The sequence below is a fragment of the Lonchura striata genome, chromosome 20 (genome assembly GCF_050655825.1).
Source record: "Lonchura striata isolate lonStrDom1 chromosome 20, ASM5065582v1, whole genome shotgun sequence".
NCBI classification, from domain to species: domain Eukaryota; kingdom Metazoa; phylum Chordata; class Aves; order Passeriformes; family Estrildidae; genus Lonchura; species Lonchura striata.
In genome coordinates, this window is record NC_140722.1 from 12,616,106 (window position 1) to 12,636,082 (window position 19,977).

Sequence of the window (19,977 nt, forward strand, 5' to 3'; positions counted from 1 at the left end):
CTGCAGCCACTTGCTAAGTAAAAACTTGTACCCAAACTTTTTATGTGAAACAGGACTTTTTGTTTATTTATATTTTGATGGCTATTATTAACTCAACAGATTAGATGTGCAAACCACATCTTATAGATATCATGTAAGACAAGTGAGCTAACTGCAGCCAAATACATATTTCTGAGGACTACATAAGCAACAGAGCAGTGGTATAAAAAAAGCAATCTACCAACCAGCTGGCTGTATTAACAAACAACAGAAGATCCCTTCCCAGCACAACAGACCCACGACACTATGCAGATATTAAAAGCACTTTACAGTTTTGATTGACAGAAACCTGGCCGAAGCAGTTGAGAACTGTGCAGTTCATGCAGTCTAAGGTAAAAGCAATGTATTAAGTAACTTGGCCCTGATAGAATTTGTCAGGCCTTGCCCTGCTTGACAAGCCTGTGTGTGGCCTGCAGTTTCTCAGCCACGGTGCTGCAAAGAAAGGAAGTGTTACACAAAAGCTGCATTCTCTCTGCTGTTTCCCCCCATCCCTTCTTTGCACAGGATCTTCTGCCTTTGTCTGTGTGTACATAAACCAGGGAAAAGCTCCAGTTTCTGAACACCAGTAGTCAGGACTTTTGGAAAACAGCTATTCCAGTCATTTGTACATGTAAGCTATTGCTTACATTCCTCTTCAATAATTATATTGCTATAGAGACCATTTTTTAAGATGGGGAGAATTTTGAAGCATTTATAAATAAGCCAGCATATTTATAAACAAAGCTTTTTATTAATAAAATGTTTACACCTTTTTTCTTTTTTGCACAATACATCAGACTGGTAGTGATTTAGCATGTTATTACACTATAAAAATTTATTATGAATGCTTAGGCTGAAAAGGCTGTTTACATTATATCAAATCAACATTTCTTTATTTGCATTCTATGCACTATATGGGAGTGTAAGGACTCAAACAAAAAGGAGAGAACAAAAGCCTGGTTTTCCTCATTAGCATCTACAAACCAACAATACAGACAAACCTGTACACGCTCTCAGGACCAGCCCAAGAGAAGACTAAAAAAAAGTCTCAAAACATTCATAAGCTTGGGAATTCATCACTACAATATTTCATCACGAGTAATCTGACTACACTTCATGCAGTGAAGCAATGGGTGGAAATTTGTGCAGTTTACAGTGCTGCAAATGCTCTGTAACTTTGAGCGGCTTAAGTTTGTTTTAGTTAGAGATAATATCGTAAGAAGGCACAGACCTTTCAACCCTTGTAACAGGTTAACCCATCCTAGAATGAAAAGGCAGAATGTTGTTATGAGTGACAAGAGCTGCTGATACAAAGGTTAGCCTTAACACATTCCACAGGCAAACATTTATGACACTGCAAGAGCTCTATGCATATCAGGTTGTTTTTGGGCAAACAAATGCAGTTTCTAATTCAGAAAAACCCCTTTTTTTCTTCATTGTCCTCAGTGTGGAGGGCTACAAGTGGGAAGATTGCCAGGAAATCTTAAGTATCTTAGCTACAGAAATCAATCAATTTCTGTGCCTTAAATCAACTCCCCATCACGATGTAAGTGTTGGATACACAATTTCAGAAAGAGGAAGTACAAGAAATAAAGCTAAAATACAGAAGAGCCTTACAATAACTTGCTCCTCCAGGGGAATTTGCTTTTAGCCTTCATTATGTGGTAAAATACAGTCATGGCACAGGTCTCAGCTGCTGTAACAGTTTCATAAGGCTGTGCTAATGAATTACCCTTTTGCTTACAAATATTTGCTGCTGTGACAGATACTTCTAGAACTTTGTGGCAAAAGAGACATTCACCACCTATTGCTGTCTAAATCCCATAAGGAAACAAAGAACAAATTGCCCAGAAAACATAATGGATTTAATAGGAAATACATATTGTAACATCAGTAAATGTGAGGCAAGATAGTAGCAGTGAATCTATCAAGGTGTCAGAGTTACAGAATATTCAAGTGCAACAACTGGATGCAGTATCACACCCACAGTGATGAGGAGCACAACAGAGGAGTGGTCTGTGTCCTTCAAGATTTGAAAAAGTTGGTCTGTTCAGTAATACATATGTGAAAACATCAACAAAAGCCCAGAAAAGCAAACCCCAACCTTCTTAAAAGAAAATCTTTACAAAGGTAATTAGCTCCTTAAATAAAATTTATACTTAGTGTTTAAGCAAAAATTTAGGTACATCAATTTGCAGGTTGATGTAACAGGAACAGCAAAATTGTTTCTTCTAAGAAGTCTTTATTCTACACTGAGAAAAGTCATCCTACTGCCTCAATTCTTCATGTAAAATAGGGAGCACCAAGTAACTCCCAGCCATTAGAACTTTTCTGAGTATTTCTGAATAGCTCTTTATAGCATGTACACTCTGACAACACTACGATAAAAATTCAGGGTTGGGTGGGGTGAGAGGAAGTGGAGCAAGGGAAGGAGGAAAAAGCTGACCCTAGGAATATTTTGACATGTCAGAGGCTAAGCTCATCGATATTCTTGCGTGTCAGGGTAGTCTTATATCCCTTGAAAGATTTGTTATCTGTGACACTTTAGGGATAAAGTCTGGTAATGCTTGTTCAATTTTTTCCAAGTAATGCATTTTTGACTGTAGCTGAGCAAGAAGTGGTTTGCATTCAGATTTTTGAGACCTCCAGAATATCAGAAGGGATTTTTCAGAAACAAACATTAGTGTCAGAAGGTCTAAAATAATTTTAGGGACTTATGTTTTGGCACCTGAATTTTTGTATGACATACAAATATGTATTTTCAAGCATATTCCTTTTGACAAGCTGGAGCCATATGACTTAAAGGAAAGCTAACAAGACTATTTTAATACTGGAACCTGTATTTCCATCTTACATTGGTAATTCACACCATCATCATATTTCTGTAAAAATTCTGTCACCTACCATCACTAGGTTGTGATCTATTACCAGAGATGGGATCCGAACATGAAACATCAGCAATTTTCTATAGGGATTTTTTTGCAGATTTTTAGAGACTTAATTCCAAGTACACAATTCTCCTGCTTTGGGTAACTACTTGTGATGTACAAATCATCTTAGGTGGCTGTACAATGACTTCCTGCTAGAAAAGTTATGAAAGTTTGTACTTTTCTTTCTACTAGGAACCAAAAAGCCATTTTTAGAGACTGTAAGTATTCGGGAGAGATCTGTGAAGCCTTTTTAGAAAATAAGCAGGCAGTGTAGAAGTTGAAGCCAGTGAATTATGCAGGTTCTCCTCATGTTGGAGGTGATTTTGCTCTGCTTGTCTGTGGCTATTGCTGCTGAGTGAGGTTCACTCCAGGGTGAGGAGCTCCACTGTTCTGACAGCTTCTGTCCTGTAAATCATCCATTCCTGTGCAGATTGCTGACACAGCTCACCACAAATAGCCTACACCATCCTTAACACACACTAAAGACAGTTTCACAAGCAAGTAAGTCAAACATCACTGCTAAAGCTTCCTTTTCCAACTAGTAATGTGTTATACTGGAACTAAACACTAATGTGAAGGAATAATTTAACCTTAACAGTGTAACCAAAAAAATCTTGCTGAGGCCAACTTTTCAACCATTCAAGATTTTCACCGTGAATTACTTTTTGATAATTAAAATGAAGCTTTAACCGAGATTGTAGTTCTCCCTCAACCAGGTTAAAGGATTAGACTTCCAAATCAATAAGTAGGTCCAGTCTCCTCTCCTCTCACTCTCTTCCCAAGCAAGTAAATAATCTTTCTTGAGCAGGCTGGTAGCATTAAATGTAAAGCCACACATCAAAGACTCCACTCTGCATAAAACATCCCTATAAACCATTAACTGTCTGATCCTGCAGCACTTAAAGGAAGGGTCTCAGTGATGCCAGCAGGGATCTGGAGTGCAGTGATTTGTTGGACTTAAACAAAGTCTTTACCTTCACAGTAACAGCAAAAGTTGTTAGAATTGTCTTAGAACTTCTCAAAGCACATATAACAATTTTCAGTAGAATGATTACTAATGCTACTAAATGTCAGCTTCCAGATTTCATCTTCTTGGGTACTTGATATACCAGTTTTCAGCATGTATATAAAATATTCTACAAAACTACCTACATCACAGATTGAGAACCTGGCAAGTCAGCTAAGTGACTGTTTCAACAGAGGGTCAGAAGAAGAAATCTTCCAAAACCTGGAGAGTACACTGAAATTGCTCCAAAGTTTGAGAATGAAATATTTATCAAATTATATTTTTGTTCAATTCTACAACTTTCATGAGAAGGAACTGGTGGTGTTTAGAAGTTGCGATAGTCATATTTTTTCAGCTAAAAATGCTCTGGATCAATGATATAACATACACCTTGTTACATTTTTACATACATGACACTTTGCCCTTTCAAACATGTTCTGCAGAAATTGATCTGTGCAATGTGCTCTGGGATGACCCTGCTTGAGCAGGGAGGTTGAACCAGATGACTGTGGTCCCTTTCAACCTGAATCATTGTGAGATTGTGTAATCCCCTTTGACAGTATCTGAAAGTTGAATCTCTCTGATGAGCTCCACTCGTTAGACAGAAAGATATGGTGGAATAAAACTTTAATCCTGAACTTTTTAAACAACTTCTTACCAGGAAAAAAGTTATTAAAAATTTAGCTGGAATGGTTGACAATCAGCACTCCAAACATTTCAATACCAATGTATTTCCAAATAGAGAAGCTATGTTAGAACAAAATATAATCAATTCCAGCAAGCCTAGTGCAAGATCAAAGCAACTGACCTAACAAATTATTAATACAAAAGAAACCACTTTTCTCCACCAAAAATGAAACAAGGAGCATGTGCATCTCATGCAGGGAAGATTGCATTCCAGCATTCAGCAGGGCCAGTGATCAATAAACACTTATCTGGACTCAGAAGAACTTACATCAACTGTCTGTCTTTTTAAATAGGCAAGTATTAAGAAGCAGCCTCACTCCAGGGCTGGCACCTTGGACAATCTGGAACACTGGCTTTGCACTTTACCTGCAGCAATTCAAGATCAAAACTGCAGAAAGAGCAGGGTATATACCCATGAAGCTGGATTTCTTGGCTCTCTAGGAACATAGAGCCTGTGGGACTATGGCAAAGAAGGCAGAACTGGCAATGCAGGCAAGGTAAGGAAAAGGCATGACAAAAATGTAGTCACCAAATATCATTAAACTCACTGACCTGTCCAAAAACCTCAATGTACCAGTTTGCCTGTTCTGCTCCAGCTCTCCAAGAATTTTCAGTAACACAAATGAATCTGAAGTTACAAGTCCTTTCATTTCTTACAAATTTTCCTACATTTCCTTCAGAGAAAATACTTGAGATGATAGAAAACCAGATTAAAAAAAAGAATAAGCATCATCATGAGCTTAGTTGGATACTAAAGCTAACCAGCATATTTTAGTATATACTCAAGTTTATTAAGCTCTTTTTCTTCAAAAGTATAAAAGCTTCTCACTAGTGCTGGTAAGAAACAAAAAGTAAAAATAAATAAAATAGCACAAACAGGTATGGTCAACCTATAGTTTAATTGAAAGCCTACTAAAACCCATACAGAATAAGCTAAACACTGATTTGCTAAGAACCCTCACAGATGAAAAACCCCAGGAACCAAGAGGTAACGATCTACATTACCACATGTCTTAAGGTTACTTCCTATGTGTATTTTTGTGCCTAAAATAGGAAAGACTGGGTGCACCCCAGCTGAAAGCTTGTTCAACAGACAGGCCTCATGCTGCCCCAACAGGGTTTTCTATTGGCCCTTTCAAATGTCATTGAAAGAGAAAAACTTTCATCTGCCTCTGGATTAACTCACAGTGACAATACCTAAAATGTAGGACAAAAACTCTGATGGAGATTCTCCAAGAGTTTATTCCTAGGTGTGGAATGGAAGGAGTGTAGAAGATTGTATTATTTTTTACTGCTTTTACATAATTTATAACATTTTAAACACTGGTCTCATAAATATAATATGAACACTTTACACATGCCAAGCAATTAAAAGCTTTCCCCAAAACCTTGTAGGTCTTATCAGAACCACTGGCAGCATCTGTTTACAGCATCTCTTTTTAGTCAGTAACCACTTCATTTAGTCAGATCTAGAAGTAATTTTCTTTAACCAACATCTTAATATTAAAAAAACTTGTAACAACAAAAAGATGCCTATAAGCATACCAGTTTGCCTTAAAGTGATTACAGTCAGCATGAAAAAGAAGATTGTCTGTGGTTTAAGATCTGTTGCTTGTGTCCCCACCCCCAGTGCAGATCATCCTTAAATAAAAAGTGCAAATGGGATTTGGGGACTGGATGGACTGATTTGCCTACTATTTGTCTTCAGTTGCTTATTCTGTAGCCATGTCACATCAGCTATCCCATCATACTTTGGATTAGCTACACCAAAATTTAAAATAAGGCTCACTGAAGAAAAAGAAGAAATGACATCTAACTTCCAGACTCCTCCTAACCCAATCTCCCACAAAAGTGCTCATTTCCCTTTTTACAAAGAAACCTCCCAAAACCTTGATTACAAAACTACGAGAACATTTCAGTTCTACCATCCACGTAGTTAGCTTCCAATCAAGCAAGGCCAAAAAAGTGATGCTGGATTCCCTTTGAATGCAAGAGACACTGCACGCTGTGGAAGCCAGCAGGCTGCCCTGACCACTGCAGTCTTTTCTGCGCGCGCAGGTGTCAGATGAGCCGGTCCCTTTTTGGGGACCTCGGGTGTATGAACACCCAGCAGATAAAGATCTAAGACTGATAATATAAACCCAACGTGAACTATCAACTTCCAAGACCACCTACTGTATAAAGTTTGACTTTCTAAAGGGTCAGTCAACAGCAGCTGCGCTTTGTCACCGATGGCTGTCGTCGAAGTTTGAAGCCCTTCCCACTGGATGCAGGGTTGGTGTCAGTGGATGGAATTCTGCGACCTACAAGGAGGCAGGAAAAAGAAATATATAGGAAATGTTATACTTGAAACTAATTCTAAGCATCCGGTGTATGCTCTGTATGCAAAAATGTGTCTTCAATTAGCTACAGGTCACCAGGGATGACATTCCTGCCCAGCAGGATGGCAGTAACAGTCTGTGTTATGTCTGTAAGAGGGACGGCTGCACAAAAGGACAGCAGAGGCAGTTTGAAGTTAATTTAGCAGCAGTTACACTTCAGATTCATCTAGACCTGGACAGCTAAGCTGTAAAAGCACTTGGAGAATACTTTGCAGGATGCAATACCATCTGGAATAGCTTGACAACAACCATCTTGACCTGGATTTCCACAGATTACCTGCATCAGGCTTAACAAAGGAGTGCTTGTAGAGAGAGCTGATTTACTCATCTCATCAGTCTTTAAAATGGACTGTTCCTGGTTGAGCATTCTCTTCTGAGGAAGATTTATGATTTTTTCCCCCCATAATTTATTCAAGATCAATTTTAGAGAGCAACTATTAAGTCAATAAATCAGGAAGCTAATCTACAGCACATACTTTTTACATCAGCTTCAATATAGTCAACTGCTTCTATAGATCCTATTTTTTTTCTTATTTCTGTAGTTAGTCCTCTTTTCACAAACAGGCTGACACACCTACACATTGGTGCTGCTACTTGACACATATCCTCCAAATAATATTGCATAGAATTAACTTTGGAATACTGTCTGCTTTTTACTCGTTTATATAAAAGTTATCATTGCTGTCCTCACCACAAATGGGACAGAAAAGATTTGCAATTTAATATAAAAAACCCCCAAGGTACTACTATGAACATACTTGAGGAAAATCTACGTACAGTAGTTGCTATTCCCCATGCAGTACTCTGGTATTTATGAATTTTTATATTTTTAAAAATATGCTTTTTAGCCTAAATACAAGCACTAAGAGTGAGAACTTTATTTCTTTTCCCAGATGTATAAAGTCTGGATCGTCCTCATGCCATTTCCTTCCTCTTCCATAACCTTGGAAGTACTAATTAGAACATTCAATAACAGACATGGTAAGATGACACTGACTTCTGACATGAGTACCTGGTCTGCTATTTATCCAGCAGCATCACAGTAGGCTGAAAACCTCTAGAAGGAATATTTAGAGGTCATTAGGTGACCAGAAATTTATGCAGCTCATTTTGCAGTTTGTAGTCATGTCAGATTGTAATGAATGTAGTATAAAGTCTGTAAACTTTCACCCAAACAGCACAGAAAGTAATATAGAAAACAAATTTCTACTCAATTTTTTTGCAGAAGAAAGTACATTAACTGTTTAAATACTTACTAATTTCTATAAAGAGCTCATTAATGTTTATTGCATTTTTCGCACTTGTCTCTACAAATATTGCATGAATGGAATCTGCATAGTCTTTAGCATCTTTTTCCATGACTTCTCTGGGAAAAAAAAAAAAAACAAAGAAAAATTCATGAATGCAAAAGAACCCCATTACTCAAAACCTTAAGGGACAGATAAAGTTTTTAAGTGTCTCCTATAATGAATATTTTACCTGTTTAGCAGCACAGTGCTCCCTCATGCTGAAGCTAATGCTCATTCTTTACTCTGTGCTGTCTCCCTGCCTTGAGGTATGAGCACAGTCATGAACTACCCAAGGCCTTAATCCATCTGACAACACTGCAGTGATTTTGTCTGGAGTGCTATAAGCTTAGGTCTGCAATCAATCCTTCTGGTGTTATTCACCACACCAGCTTTATATGTCCTAAGAAGATCCTAAAGCATTATTTCCAATCATGCTGTGCATTTCTTATGACTGTTTACAAAACCAAAGTTACCAAATACCTAACACTGCACAAATCACCAGCACAGCATTTACTTTGCATGAATATGTAGCTATGAAAAAGGAATATTTTTATACTGAGCACACAGAGGTGTACAAGTTATTCTGCACCCCAAAGCAGGCAAGTTGATAATTATGTATCTTTCCTTAAACAAAATGAAAAATACAAACCCCTGCAGCTGTAGGGAGGTCTGGACTTTATGTCGTATCACTTCACATATAATTTCTACAACACACAGGCTACTTGCAGTAATGAGGGACTTTAGGCTATCAAGAGCATGGACTTTGAGCAGTGACTCAAATATTGCCTCTGACTGAAGTACAAGGAACCTTCCTCATTACTTGAAGAGCAATGTTTACACTTATGATGCCAGCTGAGCACGTGAGATGTGAATTCTGTTCTAAATAATTTTGCACTCTATTTCCTTCAAAAGACAGGCTACTTCTGTTGAAAGTTATTAGAGCTCACTAGATAATGTCTAGGAATTAACAATTTGTAAGACCATACTTGGAGCCGCCGTTGCAGTGGTTCTTTAAACATATAACCAGCTGTCTCCTTTGAGACACCAGCTGTGGTTCCTTTTCCAGCAAAACCTAAACCCAAGAAGTTTACACACACCTTCTTTCTGAATTTTGCCTTATTTAACCAGAACATCAATAAAAAAGGCCTTCTTTTGTTTTTAGTACATGCCTTCCTGAAAGTTTGGCTGTTCATAAAGTTTCTCAAGAGCTTTTCCCGCTCCCTGCAACTATTTTGGCCACAGCCAATTCCACCCCAATATTTAAGCAGGGAAGGAAGGCACCTGAACAAGCAAGTTAGGAAAACCTACACAATGCTTTCCAACAGGCTTGGTGTTTTTCCTAACAAAATGAGGTGCTACAGACTGACAGGGGCACTTCTTGTAAAGTGAGGTAAACAGCTTATATTACACTATAGTTTCACAGGCAGTTTAGGTTTGTGTAACTTGGCACTGCCACCAGAAAAGGTAATCCTGTCTCCCTATAAACTGCTCATTCCTAACTCTGCTATCCCCACACTGTTATGCCAGTAAGTGTTCATGGTGTGAGAAAGATGAATATACTTGGATCAGTTTTCTTTTTTTTTTTTATGGGTTAGTTTTAATCTGGATCTATTTTACAGCCCAATTTACTGCCCAATCACACATGTACTCACACCAGCATGGGGGAGGAAGTGGGTGAGACCATCCAAGGGCACACTAACCACATCTTCTGACAGCAGAAACAGCTCAAAACCCATGTCCTCTGACAGCAGAAACAGCTCAAACCCCTTGTGAAACTACAACGCTAAAGCAGGACAGCTTAAATTGTTCTATACCTTTCAGCTGCTCTAAAATGTTAAAATATATAATACTAGGGCTTAAGAAAAACCCTCAAAATTGACAGCAGTTATTTACCTGACATCATTAAGATCACACTTATTTCCTGCAATAGCTACAACAATGTTGGGAGGTCCATGCTGGCGAAGCTCTTTAACCCAGTTCTTTAACGTTGAGAAAGTTTCCTAATGTGGAAAAAAAAAAAAAAAAGAAAAGATTGAAGGAATTAAGAAATTAAGAGTCAGAACTGGCCCATGACACAAATAAACAACTCCAGAAATTGTAATGCTGGGTCAAAATCAAGTTTCTTACCTCTTTTGTGATGTCATACACTATAATAGCTGCTGCTGACCCTCGGTAATACATCGGGGCTAAAGCACGAAACTGGAAGAAAGACAGCAGAAAACATAAACCTGATCTTCCACTGACCTCCAGAACCTCACTATCATTAGTATTACTATTTAAAAAAGAGAAAACCAAGATCACAGCAGTGAAAAACTTTCCTTTACAGTCACAACTAGTCTGTGCAGTAGAGCACATAATCTCCAAGGAAGGCATTGTTCTCCTAAGGCCAGGCAAGAAATCATGTGGGGGCTCAGCAGCACCTACTGCAAGCAGCAGGAAGGCAAAACACGATCTTATTTTGCCAAGATTAGAGCCTCTCCCTTAACAGACTGTCTACACAAACATGCATGTGCTCAACTTTAAACACCAAACAAGGGCAAAAATGCAGGGAGTAGCAAGGTCAACTTTGACTAAGATGAAAATGTTAAGAAAACTAGCATATATTAATTTTGATCTGAAATGTTCAGAAGCTGCTGTCAACTTCTAGCCCCATGGATCAGTCATCAGTCTTAAATGCTAGAAATGTTGATTTCTTCAGAATTTAAATTATGGCTTTAAGGATTTTGCTTCAGTTTTCCCCTCAAATTTAGAAGCATATTTAAACCAAAAAACTACAGAAGTCCACAGCTATGTACCCTGTTGCAAGCAGAGCTTTAAGGAAAACACTAGATAAAGGGCTATAGTAATTTTCTTGTGATTTTCAGAATTAAATCTACATCAGGTCTGTTTGCTTTGTAGGGCTGTACCTTTGAGTGGACAGAACGTTATGCATCCAGTGCTAAAAAAGAGTGATAACATACACAATCCAGCTAAAGTATCAATGAAGTATTCTTAAGAACAGTGGGATAGTCTGCCAATTTTAAAAAAGCCAAGACAACTAATCTAGCAACCAGAACTTGCCTTCAAAGTGCAGAGTAAACTGCATGTATTGGTTTCATGTAAGCTTTTGTGCATCTTATTACTCAGGGTAAAAATAATGAATTGGATACAGTTTTTCATAAAGGCTTATTCATTTCTAATAAAATACCAATTTCCTTTTGCTTAGTACAGTTCAACTGAGAGCAATATAATAAATCATAAAAATCTTGCTATAAAGCAGAATTCCAGACCATTTACATTTGGCTCTCAAATTCTGTTTTGAAAACAGGATTTTGAATGCAAAGTTCAGAATATAAAAATATTTAATACTGGGAAAGGAAAACATGGGCAGGCATTCAGTTCACATTGGGACATAATACCTCTCTTCCTTCTAAGTACTAAAATGTAAAGGGATACATATTTGGTAAACCAGCACTTGGACTGGTTGCAACCTGGCTTTTTGATTATTCACTATTTACATTGGGAATAAACCAACTTTCACTTGCTGATTTTGTATTACTCTCATTTCCCGTCTGCTAACACTTAGATACTTTTTTCCACCTAAGCAGTCGGCAGATAAAATATATTAACAAAACAGATGTTACCAGAAACACTGGATTTTCCTTTTGCAATTTTTCCAAAGACTTCAGCTTGCCCCCCAGCCTCCAATTTGTGTTTTGACAGAATTATTAATGTAATTATGCATAATGTAATTATGCAGGGAAACTCAAAACTGTTAGGTAAGAAGGCAAAAATCCTAATAACTGTAAGTGATCTCCTATGAATTAAACTCAGTGTAGAAGAAATGTCAGAAGAAATAAGGTACATGTGTAGATGAGGTGTGTGAATGACTTGGTGCACATTTCCACCTCTGGAACAAGGCTATCCAGCCGCCCCAAAGCCACTGAGAGCCAGGGGGTGCCCAGGGCAGTGCAGCACTATTTGCAGCTGAGCTTTTGAAATGGGAAACAGCAAACACTCCTCAAGAAGCCAGGACTGTGAATTCCATGCATTCCACATGATAGCTCAGCAGAGACATTTCAGTTCCAAGAATGGTGTGGACATTTTTAGTATTCCAGATCTATTCCACAGAGGGAATCCCTTCCATAATTCATTGGCAGATATATTGCATGACCAGAAAACTCTGCTACAGATTTCAAGGCCAGGCAAGTATACAGCCCATTTGTGACAGCAGTTTCTTCTTTTCTGGAGAAAGAAACCTTTGTGGAAATACTGAATAATTTCAAAGAAAATACCCCTGCTCACATTTCACTGATTTCCTTGGTTATATTGGGGTCTCAAGTGACCTGTCTCAGATATGAAATATAAACTTCACAGGTATCACAGCTCCTGGGCCAGAGTCCTGGTAAGACACCTTTCATTTTTTGATTTCAATAAAGATATTAAGCAACTTGTATGGAAGAAAATTAAAGAAGTATCACTGAGAGTCTAGAAATAGATCAGGAACATGCTGGCCATGTACAGAGATGCTTCCTCAGATTAAATGTGCTGAATGCAAATTACAGGGTCCTCCCATTGCTTGCACAGTTAAAGTGAACAGTATGGAATGCTAAAATGTAATGGATGTTTCCTGCCAAATAGTGGCAGGCATGTTTATGAAGCTTTTCATTTAAGAGTAGCAACTTCTAAAAATTCATATTCTACCTCTCAGAATATCACTTTGCAGCAATAACATTCCAGAATGAGCTACGACGTTCACTTAAACTATTTACAGCAAATGCTGACTGACTGCTGGGAATGGAAGGGCTCAGGATATTTTTGATAACACAGATACTATTGGACATATTCCTGGGAAACATCCCTGACAACTTCAGTTTGCTTTACATGGTGCTGTTGGAAGGAAATAAATTGTCATTCAAAATCAACAGCACTAAATCACAATACAAATACACTTGAGTTACTTCCTAGCCATCAAGGCTGTTATCAAGCCAAAAAGCTGGCAACTGTTCCACCAGGAATCCTAAAGGTCAGGTGTCTGTGGATAGGGATGACTGAGGCTTTGCAAAGTGTTTGCTTTGTTTGTTATTATTGGGGGGGTTGTTTTGTTGGTTGGTTTTTTTTTTTGTTTGGGCTGTTTCTCGAGCCAATCCTGAAAAGCAGTACAGCTGTTTTTGCCAGTTGTTATCCTAGACTTATAAGCCAACCTTTGTTACAGTTACCTCACATCCTAAATAAACTCGTCTTGAGTAATTGGCAGCTGCCAGTAGTTCACTTGGAGTCAAGAAAAAGCAAGAATAAGCCCTGTTAATATAGCTACTGTAATTTCTACCACTCTTGTAGTCTATAAGCAAGCAAGTTCCCTAGCAAAGTCTTCCTTTTAATTCCAAGTAAAAATCATGCAAATTAATTAGCTGGGAATTCATCTGGTTAGTAGTTTTCTTCAAAGCTTTTGTTGCCTCCCCTCAGAACTGTGCGTGCTGCAGAGATCAAAACCCCAAACTACCAAATTAAAATTTAAATTTCAAAAGAGATTCCTTGACATAGCTTCTAACACCATCAGATTTGATTAGTAAAACTTTACAAAAGAATAAAAGGGTAGTTATCACCTGTAACATTGCTTGAAACTCTGCTTTGGAAAGCCTAAATCTACATCCTACTCACATCTGTAACCCTAACAGTGAAGCTAACAGGATGTGTTAGAAGTTGTACATTTTACCAGAATCAAGGCCTTACTTGTACTATGAAACATGGTAATTCATCGCACTTTGAATATCGTGTTGCTGCACTGACTGCAAATATTGCAGTTGGAGGTTTAAAACTCAGCTAGAAATGCTACTAGAGAGCTGCTGACTTCCCCCAACACCAGCCTTGTTTCCTGTGGAAAGACCATTCCTTTCAGTGAATCTAAACCCAGACTATTGTTTCATAAACTCCTCTCAGGTAATTTTCCTTACCTTTACAGTTTAATCATGACAACAATGAAAAATAAAAACATATCTACAGCACTCACATCTTGATAGAAATCTGCATAGAAAAAAGTGTTCTAATACATGTTTGTAAAACCAAATCACTTTGTGACTTTTAGGGGCAGAGTTGAAAACAACCCAAGTTCTGGCTCAAACTGTCTCCACAGATATTGATTTTACTTACCCGCTCCTGTCCAGCTGTATCCCAAATTAGGAATTTATGCAGCTCATTTTGATACTGTACAGTCTTGGTCATAAATGAGGCTCTGAAAAAAAACCACACAGTTCATACTTTTTGAGAATATAAATACATCCTTAGAACATTCATTACCACCATGAGCTCTCAGAAAAGTTGACATTCCAATAGAAGTGTTTTTTCCCCACACATAAACTGATAAAGTGTTTCAGATATAAAGGCTGAAATTAAGAAAGGATGACATTTCCTTCCAGAGACTGACATTCAACTACCAAAACACAACATATTATAGGTTTTGTTTATAAGCTTTCGATGAAAAAATGTAGGATGTATGACCAGAAAAACCCAGAAAGGTCAGCCTTTTAACAACATCCATTCTCACAGCAATTACATCAGTGCACACTGGAAACTTCTGGGGGGGAAAGAGGTAAAATTCTTCCTTTTGTATTATCTTTTCCTATCTCTCTACTAACATTCAGATAAGTGCTGTTAAATCCATACTTGAGAATAAAATAGGAGATGGATATCAGTATTGGTAGGTGTTAACAGGACAAAGAAATCAATAGAATAACTTCCTTGTTGTCTGCACCCTATAAAGCTTCCCAATTACATATTTTAGTTTGCAGCGGCTCTTGGACTTCCAGAAGACAAAAAAGATCTCTCCTACTCTCCAGGTTCTTCTCCCCTTGCCCAAATTCTAGATGTTTTAGTTAAATATTGCAAAGTACTTTTGTCGTTTATTTGATCTGCTTTAGTTGAGTGAGTGTATTTCCCACAAGGACACAAATTCAGTGATGTTACTCTTTTACAAGAGGGAGTGCTTTGCTGTATCTCTCACCTGCAGGCACATTTTTCACTGGAAAAACCACACACTGAATTCAAATCCTTGTACAGCTGCAACTATAGGTGACATAACTGTTTTAAGCACATGAGATCCTACACTGTGAACTTGAACACCTCTTTGTGTGATTAATTCCTACTACTTGAAAATACTGCAGACTTCCAAACTTGTTCTTCTGTCAGTTTTGACAGGATTGTGAAGACAGTGGAGCTTCTTACAGTACCCCAAACTTGCTGTACAGTCAGACTCAGAGAACAAGAGTGCTTCAGCAGGATCAGCATTGAATACCTGAGGCCAGGACTCTGAACTTGAGTTTATTTGTAGCAAAAGTAACTGCAGGTTTTGGTAAAAGTAACTGGACTTGTTTCAATACTCTAAGTGGCCAATTAGCTAGATACATTGAAGAAAAGGAAAGGGAGCAGTTACACAATGTTTCAGCTGCTAAGAGGTAACCTTCTCCCCATTCCTTAAACCCAGACCATTTCCAAATAGCGTGCCAATCTCCAAAGTTGATTCCACTTTTAAGTAGCCAAATAGAAAGTAGCATCACCCCTAAAAAAACAAAGCCTAATTGCAATGCATTTCAATAACATTAATTAGCTGATATATTTCTGCAATGAGTGAAGAAAACCAACGAGATAGGAGTATCTCTTGTAAAGCACAGCAGAGACTTTAACTTCTTTTAAGACTGCTGCAAATTATGCATCAAATCTGAAGTCTCTGGTCAATATGAAAACAGTTTCTTAAATCATACATTCTCACTTAATTTATCTTACTTAGTTTTATACACCAAAACATCCCTGTACAGTCAATTTGAACTGAAAAGTTGTGTTTCTGTAATTCACATCACAACTAAACCATCCCCAGTGGTACCTGACAAGAGGCTAAGTGCTTCTCAAAATCCTTTGGCAATTTGGCCAACAAAACTCTCCAAATTGGAGTTATCCTTGACAACTTTAATAGGAATAATAGCTGTTTTGTTACTAAATTTCCCAGCTGCTTCTCCCAGCCAGGTAGGCACTATAACTTGTTTGATATTCCTTTTTGATGCTATAATGAAAGCCAAGATATTCTGCAGTACCTAGAAGTATATGCTGGTTAAATCTGCCCTCAGCATCCTGAGGGGAGAAAAGCTGCAGAATTCTGACAGGGCTTCTGCAGCTGCCTAGATCAGAAATTGAGCAATGAACATTGACAACAACAAAGTGTGATTGCTCAGCTGATTCTAAGAGGAATGAAAATAGGACAGGAAACAAGATCATATCTTATGAACTCAAAGACCCAGGGAATAGTTGAAACAGTCTCAGCTTTAGTTTTGCAAGATGCTCAAAACTCTTCTAATCCTTTGTCCTTTCCACCTACTAGTTTCAATTAGGAACTAAAAAGTATAAAAAAAAATTTAAAAATTTTAATTTAATATTAAAATTTAAAAAGTAAAAATGAATTTATTTTAAGTTTTTGGACTGTGTTTCTTGTTGGAGCGTCACTTAATCCCTGCATTTGGGCAAGTTTTGATTCATTTATATAGCAAATTACCAAAATAACCAGTCCTCAGACCAGTGAATGATTTTGTTAAGGCTGGTAAAGGTTAGATTTTCAGTCTGTCATTTCAAGTAACTACAATGATCTCAGTACTGTCAATAAATCTCTGTTAACAGAGAAATTTAAACAAAAGTGAACTTCTACAGAACATTTTGCAGTTCAGTGTCAGTAATTATACTCAAAAAAAGAGCAGGGTGTAAGTGAAAAGTGAGAGATCACAGAGACCCCAATTTTTCAGAAGGACAGGATGAGACACAGCTGATCTTTATCAGCAGGATCTTTTTGGTTGAAGCTGTAGCAGAGGCTCTGTGTCACCTGAGACATGAAGTTGTACTGACACCCCCACACACCTCTTGGCATCAAGCAAAGGCTGTCCTCTCCTAAGCAAAAAATTGGTTCTGATCAAAGTAGCCCAAAAGACACTTACTAAGCAGAAAAATAAAGACAGCCAAAGAAATAAAAATATCCAGCCACTCCAAGAATTCTTGATGCTTGCCCTTCCTTCTATCCATTCAAAGATTTGAGATCAATAATGTTGCTATTCTGAGGCTCAAATTTCAAATATCCCCCTTAGCTATGAAACCAACTGCAAAAACAATTTCATCAGTTAGATTTGTGTGTGCATTGCATACAGATGTGTAACATTTTAACTAATTAGTGGTGAGACTTACCTGAATTAGTATGTTAACCACCCTCAAAAACCTAGGAGAGTTACAGCACTTGAGTCTTAAAAAAATGAATTAGAAAACATGGAGTTGCATAATAATTAGAATTGAAAATTTAAGAGTTGTGCATGTGAAAAGCATGCTGTCCCTTTAGCAGAAGCATCTGAAGTGTAATTTATTCATTGTTAGCTTAGATTAACAATGCAAAAATGGGTCCAGACCTTACACTTGAAAATGGAAGCTGCAGGAGTGCTGAGAACACTCCTACATGTCCTGAGGTAGCTCACAAGCTTAATTAAGGCTGCAGTTATGTTTATTACCACATTTAGCTGCCACACACGAAGAACTCCCAAGTGATCTATTCAGGTAATTTCATTTTTTTTCTTGCATAATTCACATTTACTTCATTTAGTTTCTTACCCTATTGTTGGGTTGATGTTGGGATCAAAGCTATCTTCAACAAATCTCCACACAATACTTGATTTGCCCACACCAGTGTCCTAAAAAAAGAATAGAAACAGTTGAAAGTGGTGTTAATTACTACAGACAGATGATTCTTTTAGTCCTCAAATCCTGCAGTACTCTGCAATGAATAACACATTCCTGCAGAGAATCTCAGAGAAGTTGTGAAATACTTCAGGTATTATCTTAATTTAGTAGAAAATGAAAGGTCTGCAACAAGCTACAGTTTTCTAAACAAAATAGTTAAGACTTTTTTTTTTTTTTAAGGACCACAATAATCTGCATTCACACTTATTATTACTCAAACTTTGGGCTTTTTTACAAAGCTGTGCACCTTCCAATGGAACAGCAGTGGGAAAAGACTACTTTTGGTAAAATATACAGCAATTCAGTATTCCTTTACCAGGATGGAGGACCAGTGGAGTATGTGAAATTATACAAGTGTGACACATGCATTCAACCTCTGACTAATGCTGTCCCACCCTGCTTAATGAAAGACTTGAAATTTCTTCTGTGACACACCTGAAACATGGTACTAATGCAACTCTACAGTGCTAAAAATGGTGAAGGAGAAAACATGAAAATTCTAGATTTTGTATATTTTTGCACCACTAGCTCCATGGTTAAAAAGCAAAAATATAGAGGAGTCACATTTAGAAGTGACATTAAACTCTTAGTGGTAAAATACATCTCAGCAGAAGCTGGACATTTGAAATTGTATTTTATTTAAGATACGTCAAGACAAAATTTTTGCTTTACATTTCCTAAGTCATTAAAACTTTAAGAAATAAACCCCTGTGGAAATGCTTCACTTAAAATGAAGTTTTACATCATTCATGCTTTCTTTTCCAAAACTCCTGAATATTGCAGTAATTTGGGTACACTGTGTATGATTGTGTTCCTCTTGCCAAGCTATTTTCCTCTTGAGAAAAAGCACATTATCATAGTATTTTACACTGTTTGCAGCCTCACTAATCAGAGCAAACCTTCAAAAGAGAAAAACAGGTGTAGCTCCTGGCTCAGGGAGTTCAAGGACAAGTTTTCCTGGGTACTTATTCTCCTTTTCTTCCGTAACAAAAGGTTTCTCAGGCCAGGTGAACACAAACAGTAGTTACCCCAAATACCTTCATAACACCAAGGGCACACAAACACATAATCTTCCCCTCTGAAGGGCAACATTTAGAAGCAGAAAACAACTCAGAACAGTGTTTCGATGCCACTGGTGACACCTCCACCTGCTCAGCGTGGGTCTCTCTGACCAAACCAAGCCAACACGCAGCTTCATTCCCTTCAATTTTTAAACTTCTGCTTCACTCCACGTCTCCTCCTTCCACCACCTGCAAGACTTTCCTACATATGTTCTTACAATACAAGTTCAGGCCCCTCCCTCTCTCCCACCACTTCGATTTCAGGTGCTTCTATTTATTTTGTGGACTGCAGCCCCGAAAGAGCCTGGGAGGAAGAGGGAAGCACGCATTAGGCACTCGTGTTTCCTCTCTTATTTTTTAAAAAGGAGAACAAGGCAGAAAAGGAGCGATATTGACCCCGTCGCGGAGGGGAAGGCGCGTCCGAAGGTTCCCTCAGAGGCAGCGGGCCCGCAGCGCCCGGGGAGAGCTCCCCGCGCTCGGCGCCTCTCCGGGCTCTGACAGAGGCTCTCCAGCTCTGACAAAAGCTGTCCGCCATCGCCACAGAGCCTCTCCAGCCTGACAGAGGCTCTCCGCCATCACCAGAGGCTTCCAGAGCTCTGACAAGAGCACAGAGCCTCTCTGTTCCGCTCCCACCCTCCCTCCCGCCGCCCAGCACTTACCCCCAGCAGGCAAACTTTCAGCTCCCTCAGAGCCATGGCCGGGCGGGCAGCGCCTTCAGCGAGCGCCTGAGACGCGGCCCAGCACGATCATCGCCGTCCCCGCGGCGGCCGCCCCCCGCCCGCCCCAGTTACCCGCACACCGCGCTCCTCCTCAGGCTGCGCGGACGCGCCGCCATCTTGGGCGGCCGCCGGAGTCCCCGCCCGTGCC

The 19,977-nt window shown here is 38.6% G+C and overlaps 1 protein-coding gene across 1 annotated transcript; it reads right to left on the bottom strand.

Annotated features, from left to right (window-relative positions):
• Positions 1 to 749: 749 nt before the first annotated feature.
• Positions 750 to 19,909, bottom strand: RAB22A (RAB22A, member RAS oncogene family). Its single transcript, XM_021553597.4, has 7 exons — positions 19,770 to 19,909; positions 17,921 to 18,000; positions 14,441 to 14,522; positions 10,439 to 10,510; positions 10,205 to 10,311; positions 8,279 to 8,388; positions 750 to 6,944 (listed from the first exon to the last, which is right to left on the bottom strand). Exons 1-7 carry the CDS (start codon positions 19,803 to 19,805, stop codon positions 6,847 to 6,849), a joined length of 585 nt encoding a protein of 194 aa, XP_021409272.1. The 5' UTR covers positions 19,806 to 19,909; the 3' UTR covers positions 750 to 6,846.
• Positions 19,910 to 19,977: the final 68 nt, after the last annotated feature.

Coding starts and splice junctions, on each gene's coding strand:
- RAB22A (XM_021553597.4), bottom strand. CDS start 19,805: ATGGCTCTGAGGGAGCTGAAAGTTTGCCTGCTGGGG. Junction 8,389..10,204: donor TGTGATCTTAATGATGTCAG/GTAAATAACTGC, acceptor TTTTTTTCCCAG/AGAAGTCATGGAAAAAGATG. Junction 6,945..8,278: donor TGAGCTCTTTATAGAAATTA/GTAAGTATTTAA, acceptor GCCTCCTTGTAG/GTCGCAGAATTCCATCCACT.